Genomic DNA, 15,634 nt, shown 5'->3' with positions numbered 1-15,634 from the left:
TACACTTATTCTCCCTTAGGGTTTGGTGGGAAATGAGGTTTATGTGTCCTTCCTTTTGCTGAATTGTTAGGTAGGGAGAAAGGTACTAGGTAATGTTTATGTCTTGCCTTTTCCAGGAAGGATTGTTGGATGTAGAGAAATTAGAATGTGAAGATGAACTGACTGGGACTGAGATCAGCTGCTTACGTCTCAAGGGTCAAATGATCTACTTACCTGAAGCAGACAGCATACTTTTTCTGTGCTCACCAAGGTAATGCTTTTTAGATTAATTATAATGCATATAAGAACCCATCTTTAGGTAACAAAGGATTTCAATAGCATTTTATTCAATCATGTCTACATATTCTGAAGTGTAAGTCGATTTTATAGTGTACCTCTACCCCTTTTCCTTCCTCTCTCTCTAAAATTATCAATAAAAACAGATTTAAAAAAGACAAAACTAGGGAACATAAACTTTATTTTTTTATTAACAACTTGCATTGGTCTAATTATATGTTTATCTGCCATCAATATTGGTTTATTTCTTCCGCTTCTTTCCAAGTAGAGCTTTAGTAGTCGAGAGCTTCTCAATAGGAACAGTTTCTATTCATGGTGATAAAGGTTTCTATGGAAACAGAGCAGAAAATTTTGGAGTCTATTTCTTAACTATCGTATGCAGAAATTAGTTACATAGTGACACACATGCATATTGTTATGTGGTACCAGTCCCTGTGTGAAGAAAGACACACTCACATTGAATTTTAAAAAAGAGATCAACTAAGAGCAGTTTTACTTCTAAAATAATTTCAAGAGAATTACTTGAAATTTAGAAAAAATCTTGATAGTTTGACAAAATAATAAATAATTTTTTTAAAAAATGAGACATAATTTGATTGTTTTTAACTTAGTCTGAACATTCATGACAATTCATCTATTTAAAATACATTTTTATTGATTTCAGAGAAGAAAGGAGAGGGAGAGAGAGAAACATCAATGATGAGATAATCATTGATTGGCTGCCTACTGCATGCCCCTTACTGGGGATTGAGCCCACAACATGAGTATGTGCCCTTGACTGGAATCGAACCTGGGACCTTTCAGTCTGCAGGCTGACACTCTATCCACTGAGCCAATCCAGCAAGGGCCATAACCATTCATTTTTATTTTAAGCATATAATATTTTTTTCTCTGCTCATGGGCAGTCCTATACCAGTTAGCAGATTATCTGGCCTCTTTCCAGAAAGGTCTATTTCTGCAAGTGAGTTTTACTTACATATCCATTATAACAAAATCTAAAGAGACCATGTGCTTCATTAGTAAATGTTTTGATCATTTTATATCTCTATGTTGGCATGCTAATTTTTGCTTTGAAATATGGACATTTCTGCTGAAAATGTATTCCAGGGGGGCATTTTAGCAATCCATAATTCTTCAGGAAAATCTCAATTATGTCATCTTAGAGAAACTATTATTGTAAATGTCCCAAAGTAATTACTTTACATTTAAAGAATTCATACCAATAATATAACCCCAAGACATTTTAACCAAAGATTAAATTTTTTAAGAACATTTTTTAAAAAGCTACTTCTTATTTAACCAGGTCTACACTGAATCAATAAATATTATGTTGTTTCTAAAAATGACTTAAGTTGCAAAGATGCATAAAATTCAGCAATTAATATACTGATTCAAATAAATGAGAAACATTAGTCAAAGAAAATAAGAGTAGATAAGAAATTAGAATCAGAAGTAAGAATAGCATATAAAAATATATGTCAGAAAGTCATCTATAATAATACAAGTGTAATATGCTAATTAGATCAGACGTCCTTCCGGATGAAGCCATGGTGGTGGAGGCCAAGCCCCTTGCACGAATTTCGTGCTTCGGGCCTCTAGTAAATACATAGAAGATGGGTCATAAATCTGGTTGTAAAGTTTTAATCATCATGTCTGAAAGAAAAAAAGCAACCAGTCACAGGAGTCACAGAATCTATAGGAAGAAACGAACAAGTTTCTCAGAAGAAGCACACATATCCCTGTTAAAGAGAGTAAGGATCAATTTTTTTCATCTCTTGATAATGAGAGAAAATGTGATAATAAATCACAGCCTTGTGTTAAATACTTGAGCAGGTTGCATAGGGCGATTGTCTACGTTATCTTTCAATGTAGGCTAATGGCATTAAAAGTACAATTTGGCAAAAATGCATTTTAAGTTCACTGCTCTTTGGTAGATTTTGAAATCTCTAGAAGAATGAATAATGATTCTCCTTTTCTTTTCTTCAACCTGAGAAGCTTTAGAATGTTAGGAGAGGGCAGGAGTATGCTCCCTGACAGTAATCAACATTGGTGTTGTCATGTGGGTGAGCTGGAATGATGGTGCCTGATTTCTCTGTATAACAGTGTGATGAATCTGGACGATTTGACGAGGAGAGGCCTGTATCTCAGTGACATCCCTCTGCACGATGCCACACGGGACCTCGTTCTTTTGGGAGAACAATTCAGAGAGGAATACAAACTGACCCAGGAGCTGGAAATTCTGACAGACAGACTGCAGCTCACGTTAAGAGCGCTGGAAGATGAAAAGAAAAAGACAGACACGTAAGCCTGTAACCTTGCCGACTGCTAGGTATACAGTGACTCTACTACAGTGAAGATCAATAGTCAGACTAAAAAGGCATGAGAGCCATGATAGCTCCAGAGTAGTAGATAAACTCTTCCATATCACTTAGAATGAAATTATGCATACAGAAATAAATCAGTCTCAACGGTGGTGGGAATATGTCTTCTATTTTTACAAATCAAGCTGAAAGAATAAATGCCAACACATCTCTCTGAAAATCATTACAATAATTCAGATGTTTGAAATCCAACTATCATTCATTCTTTCCTTTAGATAAGAAATATATTTTGAGCATCCTCTGGGCGCCAAGGGCTGGCCAAGTTCTGAGGGTTACACGGCACACAGAACTTAGAATTGGCCATTATATTTTAAAAGATTTCTTTTCTTGGACTGAATTATTTTAGGAATTGGCTGATATGAATCTGACAGATTGTAATGTCCTCTGTAATGACAACAATTATATTTGTAAAGGCAAACATTATCAAAAAATGGAAGTATAAGGCTATAATTATTTTTCTATGAATGGTAGATGAAATTTTGGGCAAGTAGCATTAAAGTAGTAGTTCATTTTCAGTAATTCACTTAAATACATATCAGACATACTACTTGGCCTTGCTTGCATATAGTAATGAAAGGCACTAAGTCACTGATGTTCATAAGATATTTTACCCAGGGCCTTGTATGTTCATTTTTAATGTTTATATAACAGGAAGATATCTTGTTGGAGAATTGAACTCCTCTGTCTTACTTCCATATGAGCTTTTACTCTACCTGAGCACTTAGAATCTTGGTAACAACATCACTTTCTATGCTTTTTTTTTTTTTTTTGCATTGATAAATGTGTAGTTGCCCACGGATGGATGCTGTGCCCACACATAAAAACATCAGTTAGCTATTTATTCATAGCATGGATGAAACAGAGAACGCCATTTAATGCTTGTATTTTTCCACAGCTTCTTAATGCATTGTCTTGGCCCTTGTATAATGCAGGTGAAAGCTGTGTGTGTTTGTTTATTTATTTATTTATTTAATAATTTATTTATTTATTTTTTGAGACCACTTAACATTCCTCACAGTCCTAAACCGAACCCCTTAATCTATTCATGTATTTTGAAAAATTCAGAAAATATATGGGACAGTCGGTTCACATTCCTTCCACTGCTTGAAAAACAACTCAAACTGTATGTTTTATTGGTCTGTGGTACAACTTTATCCATGAAAAACATCAAATTTTGTGGAGCACGTAAGATAGTCCTTAGGACAAAGATTCAAAGTCAAGTTAGTATTCTGCTCTGGCTGTTATATTAGCAAAACATCCAGGTTTAGTGCTTTTATTTTTTATTTTTTATAGACATTTGTTTCTCTAGGTGATTTAATTATAAACCCTTTTACTGTTTCTTTTCTTTAAAGCCAAGTAGTCCTACTGTTCACATTTAATATTCAAATATAGCTTTAAAATAGTTTATGAAATTTTCTGTTTGAAAGTTAAAAATGAAAGACTGGGGAAATTCCACTAAAGCTAGGAAAAATAATGTGAGCTCAGCTCCATGTTGTACATTCAATGTCGCACGTTATGCCCTCTGACTACCGAGAAGAACAAGGAAGGAGGCTTCATTTTTCCCTCTGAGTCCTCATGCCCAGAGTCCTCAGTCTCCCTGCTTTCTGTTTCTTTTCCTGTAAATTCATCAGAGATCGAAGGATGATCTCCTGTTGTGTTTACCACGCTTGTCCCCTCAGCAGGGTCCCGGAGGCCATTGTCGCAGTCTCAGTATTGACTAGAGAAACAAAATATTTTCTTGTCTAGACCAAGGTCCACCTGTCTTGCCAGTTTCTTCCACAGAAGAGTGAGGGATGAAGGCGATTGGAGGAAATCTGCTCCTCTCAATATTGCTTTACAACAATTGAAATCAGTTTCTCATTCCGGAGAGATAAGCATGCTCCTGGTGTGCTAGTCATGCCGTGTTTTCAGGGCTGGTAGTGACAACTTCCATAGGGTGACTATCCTAACAGCAGAGTCAGAACACAGGACTAGAAATGAAAACTGACTTTTCTTTGTTTGGTCTGGTGTTTGTTTGGCTTATTTTGATTTGGTTTGCGTTGGTTTGGCCTTGGGGAATTGTATGTAATTCAAATCAAACAAATGATTTATACTGTCTGTATGTCTTGTTTTGACATAAAAACAGCTAACATTTGATGCTAGCTATAGAGGTTTCCCTATAAGAAGCCAGGCCTTTTACAGAGCAAATGATATCAATGTTCTATGAAATGGTCAATAGAAGCACGAAACCTAGTCCCAGCATTCCTCACTACGGCTTTTTCCTGATCCCACCGAACAGGTTGCTGTACTCCGTCCTTCCTCAATCTGTTGCCAATGAACTGAGACACAAGCGTCCCGTGCCTGCTAAACGATATGACAATGTGACCATCCTCTTCAGTGGCATCGTGGGCTTCAACGCGTTCTGTAGCAAGCATGCCTCTGGGGAAGGGGCCATGAAGATTGTCAACCTCCTTAATGACCTCTACACCAGATTTGACACACTGACTGATTCCCGGAAAAACCCATTTGTGTATAAGGCAAGTCCTGACCTTATGGCGATGCAGTGCTGTCAGACCCTGCCCTCTAGGGGCACTCCATTCCGTTCTCTGAGTGTAGCCTCCGTAGATAGGAAACCTCCATGTGTCCCATACTGATCATTACCTTAAGTAATCACCTCTTGCTATAAAGCAGGCATGTCAAACTCAAAGGCTAACACGGGCCAAATAAACAAGGCATGTAGCCCGCAGGCCACGAGTTTGACATGCCTGCTATAAAGCATTCTCTTTCTTGTAACCACAATGCATGGAGCAGATGATTCCCTAGTTAAAACGTAATCTTCAGTAGCTTTTTTGCACTCACTGAACAAATCTGAGCACACGGGATATAAACGTAGCATTCGTTTTCGTGCTCTGGACGAGACATTTTTGCTGAAATGTATAAATGTTTTATACGGGAAAGAAGTCCTGGAGCATGAGAAGTGTGCTGGAAGTTTAGACAGCACCAACCTGAAGATAAACATTCATGAGGCATTTCTGCCCTTGGTTTCAATGAGAAGCAATGATAATATTGGAAAAATGAAGTCAGTGGAATATTGCTTTGTAAAGGAAAGAATGTTAACTAAACCATCCACAGGCATCTGGAGTCATATAAGTGCCATGAGAACTATTTATTTTATAGTCGTTTTCTGAGCTTTAGTGTAACACTTGGTGAGCAAATCATAAAAATAAATGGTTAAGGACCAGGATAAATCACTGAACTTCAGGCAGTGGCTCTTGTGCTGTTAAACTCTCACTGCTTGGGTATGTTTGTGGGGGAGAGGGAATAAGGCAATACATTGTTTTTACTGAATTATAAGGGTATCTGAGGTGCAAAAAAGGACTTACAAGAGGAAAAATAATGCTGTGTCTACACCTGCCTGTAATCAAAGACCTCAAATGCCATGTGTGTACATTTCAAATAATGACAAAGTTTCAGGTTGTTGTTAAAGTTTTTACAGAACTAAGTGGGAAGAGAGTTTAAAGTTACTGATAGCTTTGGACAAGTAATTTTTTGTGTAAGGATAGCAAATGAAGCGGTCATATTTATGCTACCCCATAAACATCTAACTGTCTGTGCTATGTTAGGTGGAGACTGTTGGCGATAAGTATATGACAGTGAGTGGTTTGCCAGAGCCGTGCATCCACCATGCACGATCCATTTGCCACCTGGCCTTGGACATGATGGAAATTGCTGGCCAGGTTCAAGTAGATGGTGAATCTGTTCAGGTTAGTAAATAAAATAGATATCGCACTAATGGTAATGGACCTCTGTAGACAAGCGATTCATGTTCTTGATCAGTCACAAATTATGTACAAGGATGGGTATCTTCACAGCAAAGACTGAAATATTTTAAAGAATCCATTGTATTACATTTTTTCACAGAGATGGCAAATCTCTCCACATATCTGAAATTACTTAGTCTACCCCATGTTCTGTTTGTTTGTTTTCATTTTTCTTAAAATCTCTTTCTTGTGTCTCTTAAGTTGCCAGAGTCACATCTTCAAAATCTTAAGTCTTTAGAAAGGGAATGTTTCTCTTGAAGACAGATTTTGTGAGGGTTTTTATTTTTGTCTGTAATACACTTGGAGTTCTTCTAGGGAATTCTTATGATTTTTGTACAGTGACTCTACATTATTCCGTAACACAAAATAAATATTAGTGTGTTAGAGATTAAAGTTACTGAAGCAAAGCTTTGATTCCCGCAGATAACAATAGGGATACACACTGGCGAGGTGGTCACAGGGGTCATAGGGCAGAGGATGCCTCGCTACTGTCTTTTTGGAAATACTGTCAACCTCACAAGCAGAACAGAAACCACCGGAGAAAAAGGAAAAATAAATGTGTCTGAATATACATACAGGTAAGAGAACACTTCTTGGTATGTACTGATTTGAAAGGGAAATGTCTGTTTGCGTGTGGTTTAACTTTCTGAGTGAATTTCTTTTACCTTTAAGCAGTTATCACCTTCACTCTTAGGATCGTTTAATTTGTATCTGAGAAGACTGCGTCATGATTCTCACTTTAAATGTTTTCATATCATCTCAGAAATTCCTGATATGATCATTGCTCCTCAAATCTTGAACTACCTTTAAGCACAATTTTAGTGTGTGGTCCTTGCTGTCTCTATAGCTTTGGTGCATGCCACGCTCTCTCTCCATGCAACCATATTTCCTAATTCTCTCCCTACTCTCTGTTCGCTGTCTTTCAGATGTCTTATGACACCAGAAAATTCAGACCCACAGTTCCTCTTGGAGCACAGAGGCCCAGTGTCCATGAAGGGCAAGAAAGAACCAATGCAAGTTTGGTTTCTATCCAGAAAAAATACAGGGACAGAGGTATGACTAAGCAGAGCCTAATTATTTTTTTTTTCAAGACAGCTTATAAAAATGGGGAGTTAAATCTTAATCACTGAAAACATGTTTCATTTGAAAAGAATTCTTATTTCCAGAATTGAACTTTTAAGTAAAGCAGCCAAAGTATTGCACTGTCAATGAGCCAGTTAGAAAAATAAATACAGGATATCCTCCAAAAATGTATACACACTTTAACAGCTGATAGCTCAATTTTGAAAATGAAGTGTATTTTAATAAACACTGCCTTTATAATTATTCAAAATCTGTGTGTACATTTTTGAGGATACCCTATACTTCTTAAGGGATACTTTGTGGTTGCTGGCTTTTGAAATTAAAACCAAAAATCACTGGATGGAGAAGCCCTGATTTTTTGTTCCTGCTCTGTCATCTGGCTCAAACACAACTGAGGTGAGTGGGTTGTGAGGGGAATCCCCTGGCCTTGTGTCCTCAACTCAGAGAAGAAGGGAGAGGGAAAGAGAGAGAAACATCAAAGATGAGAGAGAATCATTGATCGGCTGCCTCCTGAAAGCCCCCCACTGGAGATGGAGACCGCAACCTGGGCATGTGCCCTTGACGGGGAATCGAACAGTGACCTCTTGGTTCATAGGTCAGTGCTCACCACTGAGCAACACCAACTGGGCAACCATGAGGTTTTAGATCGTTCTAAGGGCCAACGATCTCCCTGTAAGTATTTGGGGAATCTTTGGCAATTCTGGTCCCTTGGGTGTTTTACCTACAGAGAAGAGTGATTTATAATTTTTCAGAATGTAAGTGATTTTGTAGGGAATCTTTAGGTTCATGCTAGCGCTGTGGTTGTCCTCCCGCCAGAACCCATGTGCTGGAGCAGACCTCAGAACACTGGCCCCTGAGCTGAAATCCCATGACTGCCAGTGAGCTGGCACACATGCAGGCCAAACCCAGCCTTTCCCACTCGCAGTGTGTGGCATCAGAAACTAGTTAAACACTCTGTTACCCTATTGATGTATTGGTTCTGTAGAGGGGGTGAGACCACTTGATTACATTTCTTTTTCTGTATGTTTACATCCCCTGAAAATGCTTTTAGAGTATAACAAGTCCTGAAAGGAATGGAATGCCGAGTTTTAAAATATTTATCTTTATCCTCTTTCAGCTGTTTTTACTTTAAATAATTTACTTCTGTGGTTGGCATGCTTACTGATGTTTTCTGATACGTTTAACTGTACCTCGAGTGTTGGTCCTTGTAGTTGGGTGGCCCTCTTTCCCCCAGAGTTATGGTGGGAATGAATGCCTTAGAAAAACGGTAGACAGGAATGCAGGTCCCACTCTTATAGAAAACTATTTTTGAGGGGTACTGTCAGCTTTATCATCACTGAAAATGAATCCCTTGTGTCTTCCCCTTCCCAAGGAAACAAACCAGGATGATAACTGAATCTTGGACTTCGGGAGGAAGACTGGGATTAGGTTCCGGTTGGTTATCCCCTAACACCTGGCAAGCCTAGGAGCAGTTGTTATTTATGGATACAAATTCTGGTTTTGTCTTTTTCAGTGATCCCAAGCCTATCTCTTAGGTATATCTTTCACTACTCATTACTCAACTTTAGCTCTGCTTTGGATTCTTTTCAAGGTTTAATACAATATCTAAAGTTCGGCTTTAGATGTGGATGATATGTGCTTCATGTGTCTTAAAATCTACTACAAGCATTACTCAACATGGTAATTTGTAAGTAGTAGACACCCAATACATATTTGTTGAATTTAGTTAAATGAAACTGAACAGTATTTGGCCTTGTGTATACAGATCATGGTTGACCAAATCTGTCTCATGCTTCATATATATGTATATGTATATTTTAATGACTATAACACATAACAAACTTTATATCATGATGGTGTATAGCATTATAGGAATCATTTTCTAAAGGAGTGGATTGTAAGTTTTAGGGAGAAAAAAATGATTTATTTTCAGACTCCCAAAGTAAGGATTAGTATATCATGCTAAGAAAATAGGGACTATTTTGAAGTGTGTCGATTTCCCTTCAGAAATATAGAACACACGTGTCTGTTGTTAAAATATTTGGTTGCTCATTCAAATCATGTGGCAATTGTAATTCCTGTCAAATGCTATTGTTTGTACTGTAGCCCTTGTATTAAATCTCATTAACTACACACAGTGGTCACAGAAAGCTGCACTCTTCCCCTGTGAGCTATATTACATTAGCTTGGGATACAGGTTCAGGACTCTAACCACTTCCAAGAATACAACTGGGACACTCTGTCAATCAGAGCCATTCCTGGCCTTTTATTCTCAGAAATGAACTTCTTTTTCTTAGTTCAGAAGGATGTGATTATATCTAGGGCATCATGTTCAGATAACTCAGTTTAATTGCAACGTAGAATGCATTCCTATTGGAATAATTGGCCTGTTCTTAAATGTCTCCATAATTTATGAATATCTATCTTTACAAAATATAGTGCAACTACTTTTGTGTAAAAATGTTTGTCTTTAAATTTAGTATTTCATATCAACACATCGATATATGTATAGATGTTCCATGTTAATGTGTAAAAGAATCTGCAATAAATTATTTTTTCCACTTGTCTCTTATCAGTTTTTACATCAACAAACATGATATGAATGTTGTCATTCTATTAATGCTATTTTTTTGTACATACATTTTATGATTTTACCTATTATAAATGTAAAATCAATTTAGACTCATTGCTGTTATAAAGTTTAATGCTCCTCTTAGATAGGCGTATTCTAAAATGCGATTTTCTTTAGAACTGACAAAATAACAGAAACAAGACTAGATCTGGCAAGGTGGGTGGAGGAGGGAAGGAATATACAGATTAATATGCAATGACAGCAGCTCTTGAAGTGCTCACAGTTTTTTAGGAATGAAAGACACATATACAAATGATAAAAAATATGTAATATTCGTAGTGATAAAACATCCTCAAGAGAAAGAAAAGACTACATAGAGAAGGAGAGAGGAGAGGATGGACAGGGTGGGGTGAGAATAGGAGAAGATGGGGAGGCCAGTTGGATTTTATGGTGCTCTAGTTTAAAGACGAATTAGTGCCATGGAAGTAAGGACCTGCATCTCTTCGTAGCTGTGGATAAATAAGGGGCCACATACTAAACTTGACAAGCTCAGGGAAGGCATGGCAGGCCTCATAAACTCAGAGACTGAAATTAACCACAGAGGACGGTCTGAACATAGAACTTCCTAACTAAAGGCAGGGCATGGAGGGTAGTCACGTCTTAGGCCTGTAGCTTCTTTGACAAAGGTCTGTCTTTATCTAAGTGAACCTGTATACTGTGTTTTTGCATCTGAGATAACATACCTTTGAAATGTCAGAGTAATCTTTTCCTGATCCTCGGGGCACACCCACCTCACCAGAGCAAGAGGCCACAGAACCCCTCATTGTTACCTTGTTCCTAGAATACCACCCCCATGTGCTGTAAATGTTCAGTTAAGTATCCTGTACCCACCATGTAAAAGAAGTACTTGTCTCTCCATTTTACTTTTTATCCAACCCCAGTGATTACTTTGCTCTGCTTTCTCCTGCCTCCCTAATCTACCACCAATGGATTTCATGTATCCCTCCTAAATCTCCTCCTTTGATTCTAATGTATAAAATAAGTTGCAAATGGCCATTCTCCGAGTGTTTTCCCAGTTCCTTGAGATTTTGCTTCCCAGCAATTGTGGTCATTTTGGCTCAAATAAACTCTGGTTAAGACGTTTTCTTAAACTGGATGCTCTTTGGTCCACATGGCCTACACGCAGTGTCTCTAGTTTCCTGTGTAACTCTCATATGCAGATGTATTCTATGCATCAAGTGTGCTTTGCATGAGGCCATCTTCCTAATTCCAAAGTTTAGTGAATACCAATCAGTCTGTTTCATTGGTCCCAATGACTACTGCATGCAGGCTTAAAAAAAAAAGTATTACTCTCTTTTTATTGTTTCTGTGAAATTCTTTCCCAAACATTTTTGTGTGTGAATATTTGAAAACATAAAGAAAAGTTAAAGGAATTGCACAGGGTACAACCATACACCTGCCACTAGATTTTATAATTATTAAAAATTCACTGTATTCTGACAATTTCGTTTTCTAGCTTTCTGTAGTCTGCTGTATTCAAAAATTTCTGAGATACAGTTCAGACACTATCAAAATCACTTTTTTAAGGTGTCCAATTCAATGGTTTTAGTATATTCACAGGGTTGTACAGCCACCTAATTACAGAATATTTGCATTGTCTTAAAATGACACCCTATACACATTACCAGTCACTCCAAATTAACCACTTCCCTCAGCCCCTGACACCACTAATATACTTTCTGTCCCTAACAATTTGCCTTTTCTGAACATTTTATATTGTGATATTGTCACTTGTAATAAATTATAATATATTTGGTCTTCCTTCCTGTCCCATTTTCTGACACAAGTTTCTAAAGCCCCTGGAATTTCCTAAGTGATGAAAATGACAAAGATTTATTTTGTTATATTAATGATGACTTTTGGAATGCACCTAAGAATGGGGGCTGGTTTCCAGTGGAGCCACTCTTGTGTTTAGAAGGTTGGAACTTTCAGTCTTCCCAACCCCTGCCTCCGACCTACAGGGAGGGGAGAGTGGTTGGAGGCTAAAACCATTACCAATGGCCAGTGATCTAATCAATCATATATGTGCAATGATCCTATATAATAAAAGGCTAATATGCAAATTGACCAAAAGGCAGAACTACCAGTCACTATGATGCACACTGACCACCAGGGGGCAGACGCTCAATGCAGGAGCTGCCCCCTGGTGGTCAGTGCACTCCCACAGAGGGAGCACCACTTACCCAGGGTGGGGGGGAGTGGGCTTAAGCCAGCAGTCGGACATCCCCCAAGGGCTTCCGGACTGCAAGAGGGTGCAGGCCAGGTTGAGGGACCAAACCCCCCTCCCCTGCACAAATTTTGTGCACCGGGCCTCTAGTACATTCATAAAAGCCCAAAAAGACCAAGTTGGAGAGCTTCCAGATTGGTGTCCTGTGAGGATGCAGAGAGAGTGGTGCCTGCAGAGGTGGGGCACAGAGGCTCTGCACCCTTTCCTCACATCTTGTACCATGCATCTCTCCCATCTCGCTGTTCTTGAGTTAATAGGCTTTTAAGTAAGTAAACTATTTCTCTGAGCTTGTGTGCCATTGTAGCACATTAGTCAAGCCAAAATTGGGTGTTGTGGGAATGTTAGACTTGTAGCAGGTGGGTCAGAAGCACAGAAGATGACCTAGACTTGCAATTGGCCTCTGAAGTGGGGCCAGTTTTCTAGGGCTGAGCTCTTCAACTGTGGAATCTGATACTATCTCCTAGAACATTGATTTTCAACCAGTGTGCCGCAAGAATTTTTAAAACACGCAATACGCCTGGCAGTGTGCCTCAGTAGTTGAACATCGACCTATGAACCAGGAAGCCACCATTCAATTTCCAGTCAGGGCACATGCCTGAGTTGCGGGCTCAATCCCCTGTGTGGGGTGTGCAGGAGGCAGCTAACACTAAACCTCTTTTCCTTTAGATTGTCAAATAAATGACAACAGCCAACACAACAATAGCCATCCAGTGTGAATGAATAAAAATTATTCCCCTTTTTGCCAGATTGGCAAAACATGTATATTTTGGGTGTGCTGCAGAATTTTAAGAATCAGTTTATGTGTTCCATGAGATGAAAAAGGTTGAAACTTGCTATCTTAGAAGATAGTGTCAAAATTGAGTTGAATTGTAGGAACACCAGCTGGTGTTTGGTGGTATGTGTGGGGGAAAGCCCACATTGTAAATGGGTGCAGAATTTGTAGGGAAAAATTATTACTTATCTGCTTACTCCTAAGTATGTTTCCCTTTCTGCAGCCCTCACTAACGACTTGTAGAACCTCTAGGGGGCAGCAGAGCGTGCCGTTAGGGAAAGAACAGAGAAAGAACAGGATGTCTCCTAGAAGTGCTTTTCACCACCTCTGTTCCCAACTGACTGGCACTTCTTGTGTGCAACCTTGAATCCATCTCTTCCACCGGCCCCCAGATTCAAAGGCATGTCATAAAAATAATTATCTCTACCCCATTTTGTCCGTTTGTGTAACATGAAATTCATTCACACATACCTAGTTCAAAATTTCACCCAAATATTTCTTCTAAAATCTTAGGAAGCGATGTACACTTGTCAAAATGGGCACTTTGTAATAAAAACTATTTGGACAGAATGATTGTAGGCAAACTAAGTTTTATGTAGTTCATGTTAGAAGCTATACAATACAAATATAAGAGTACTGTTTGTTTACAAGGAGAAAATTGAAGAAGCCCTCATTTTGCATTAATTAACCAAAGCAAAACAAAAAAACACTGGACAGAGAGTCAAGGGCCTGAGTCCAGTTCTGGCAAAGCCAGCCCCCCAGTCCTGACAAGTCATTTACCTTCTTGAGATTCAGTTTCTTAATCTGTATAAAAGGAGCTGGACAAGAGGTTACCTAAACTTAATTCTTGCTTCAAAATTCCATCATTTTTTTGTAAAAATTCCAGTGAAGTGATGCTATGACTTTGGCCTGGCCTTTTTGAGAATACTCAGAAAGACAACCTAAACTCTTAACCATTCTCTCTCTCGAATAGTCCAGTAATCATGAGTAGATCAAGTGAGGCAGGGGTGGGCAAACTTTTTGTGAGTGCGTGCCCAAACCAGCAAAATCTCTGACTCAAAATTCTTCTGCGTGCCAACCCTAATCTTTTGAGAACATGTTACGCCTACTTGATATCTCTTAAGGTGTACGTATGTGAAGAACCTTTAAGAAATAATAAAATTCATTCGAGGGACAGTATATGATGATGAAAAATACATTTATTTATTTATTTTAAATATATTTTATTGATTTTTTACAGAGAGGAAGGGAGAGAGATAGAGAGTCAGAAACATCGATGAGAGAGAAACATCGATCAGCCGCCTCCTGCACACCTCCAACTGGGGATGTGCCCGCAACCCAGGTACATGCCCTTGACCGGCATCGAACCTGGGACCTTTCAGTCCGCAGGCCGAAGCTCAATCCACTGAGCCAAACCGGTTTCGGCTATATTTATTTTTTAATGTATACATGTACACTGATAGTCCAACAGAAAACTTTATGACTCCGTTTGATATTATCATGGGACTTTTGCTGCTGCATCACTGATGACAGAGATTTTACATCAGGTTTATATTTCGTGACCTTCAGAGATATGCACAAGCTACTACTTTCATCCGTCAGGCTACTCCTATTATGAGACTTAACAAAATTCATCACTGAGAACAAAGATTCACAAGCGTATGTGGATGAAACCAAAACACTGATTGGATCTAGGAAGGCAGGGAGAGTTAAGGCAGAGGCATAGAAATTGCTCTTCCCCTCTCTCATCAATCCATGTCTATGGTCTTTAAGATAACTTGTTATGTAACATTATTTATTTATCTACACTGAATTTATCTGAAAAATAAAAAAGTCGATATTAAGAAAAAAAATTGTAAATGGAAGATTATAAGAGAGGGTTTCAAGTGCCAGCAAAAGTTACTGGCGTGCCATGGTTGGCACGAGTGCCAGGGGTTGCCCACCCCTGAAGTGAGGGATTTTAAAACTAACTTTGAGGAAAGAAATCTGGGTGGGGCAAGCACCTGGTGAAGACTTTTGACTCTAAGCTAAAATCACAATGACAAATCCAGATTAGTGTATAAGAGTGTTAATGTATGTGTTTGTTAAAAATTGGTCCTGTAATATTTATTTAATTATGTGTCCTAAGTTTAAATTCCTTAATAAAGAGTTGTGTTCTTGATTCTCTAACAATAAGGGGAGAAAATGTGCCTCTATTTTAAGTAGCCATGCTTTAAATAGAATATAACCTCTTAAAATGAAAGACAGGAAGTGTCAGTGAGTATTACAGAGATAATTTTTAAATTAGTACTAGTATAATTTATTGCCTATTTTTGATTAACTTACAAAACATCACCCTTAAAAAAAGAAATCCATAGTTAAGACATGGAAACAATTTAAATGTCCACAGATGAAAATGTGACACAAATATATAACAGGATATTAGTTGGTTTTTAAAAAGAAGAAAATCCTGTTACTTGCAAC

General features: G+C 38.3%; 1 protein-coding gene across 1 annotated transcript in view; it reads left to right on the top strand.

Moving 5' to 3' along the window:
- The window catches only part of GUCY1B1 (guanylate cyclase 1 soluble subunit beta 1), a 42,997-nt gene extending 31,069 nt beyond the window's left edge, over positions 1-11,928 (top strand). Inside the window, exons 8-14 of the mRNA XM_070415420.1 lie at positions 117-250; positions 2,380-2,577; positions 4,936-5,173; positions 6,260-6,400; positions 6,881-7,035; positions 7,384-7,510; positions 8,913-11,928. Of these exons, the coding sequence (XP_070271521.1) occupies positions 117-250; positions 2,380-2,577; positions 4,936-5,173; positions 6,260-6,400; positions 6,881-7,035; positions 7,384-7,510; positions 8,913-8,936 (1,017 nt within the window). The 3' untranslated portion in view covers positions 8,937-11,928. The remainder of the gene's footprint in view (positions 1-116; positions 251-2,379; positions 2,578-4,935; positions 5,174-6,259; positions 6,401-6,880; positions 7,036-7,383; positions 7,511-8,912) is intronic.
- Positions 11,929-15,634: the final 3,706 nt, after the last annotated feature.

Source organism: Myotis yumanensis, unplaced genomic scaffold (genome assembly GCF_028538775.1).
Source record: "Myotis yumanensis isolate MYYU_CA2020_CCGP unplaced genomic scaffold, mMyoYum1.0.hap1 SCAF_5, whole genome shotgun sequence".
Taxonomy (NCBI): Eukaryota; Metazoa; Chordata; class Mammalia; order Chiroptera; family Vespertilionidae; genus Myotis; species Myotis yumanensis.
Note: the sequence above shows the minus strand (reverse complement) of the source record. Positions and strands in the feature narration are given on the sequence as shown.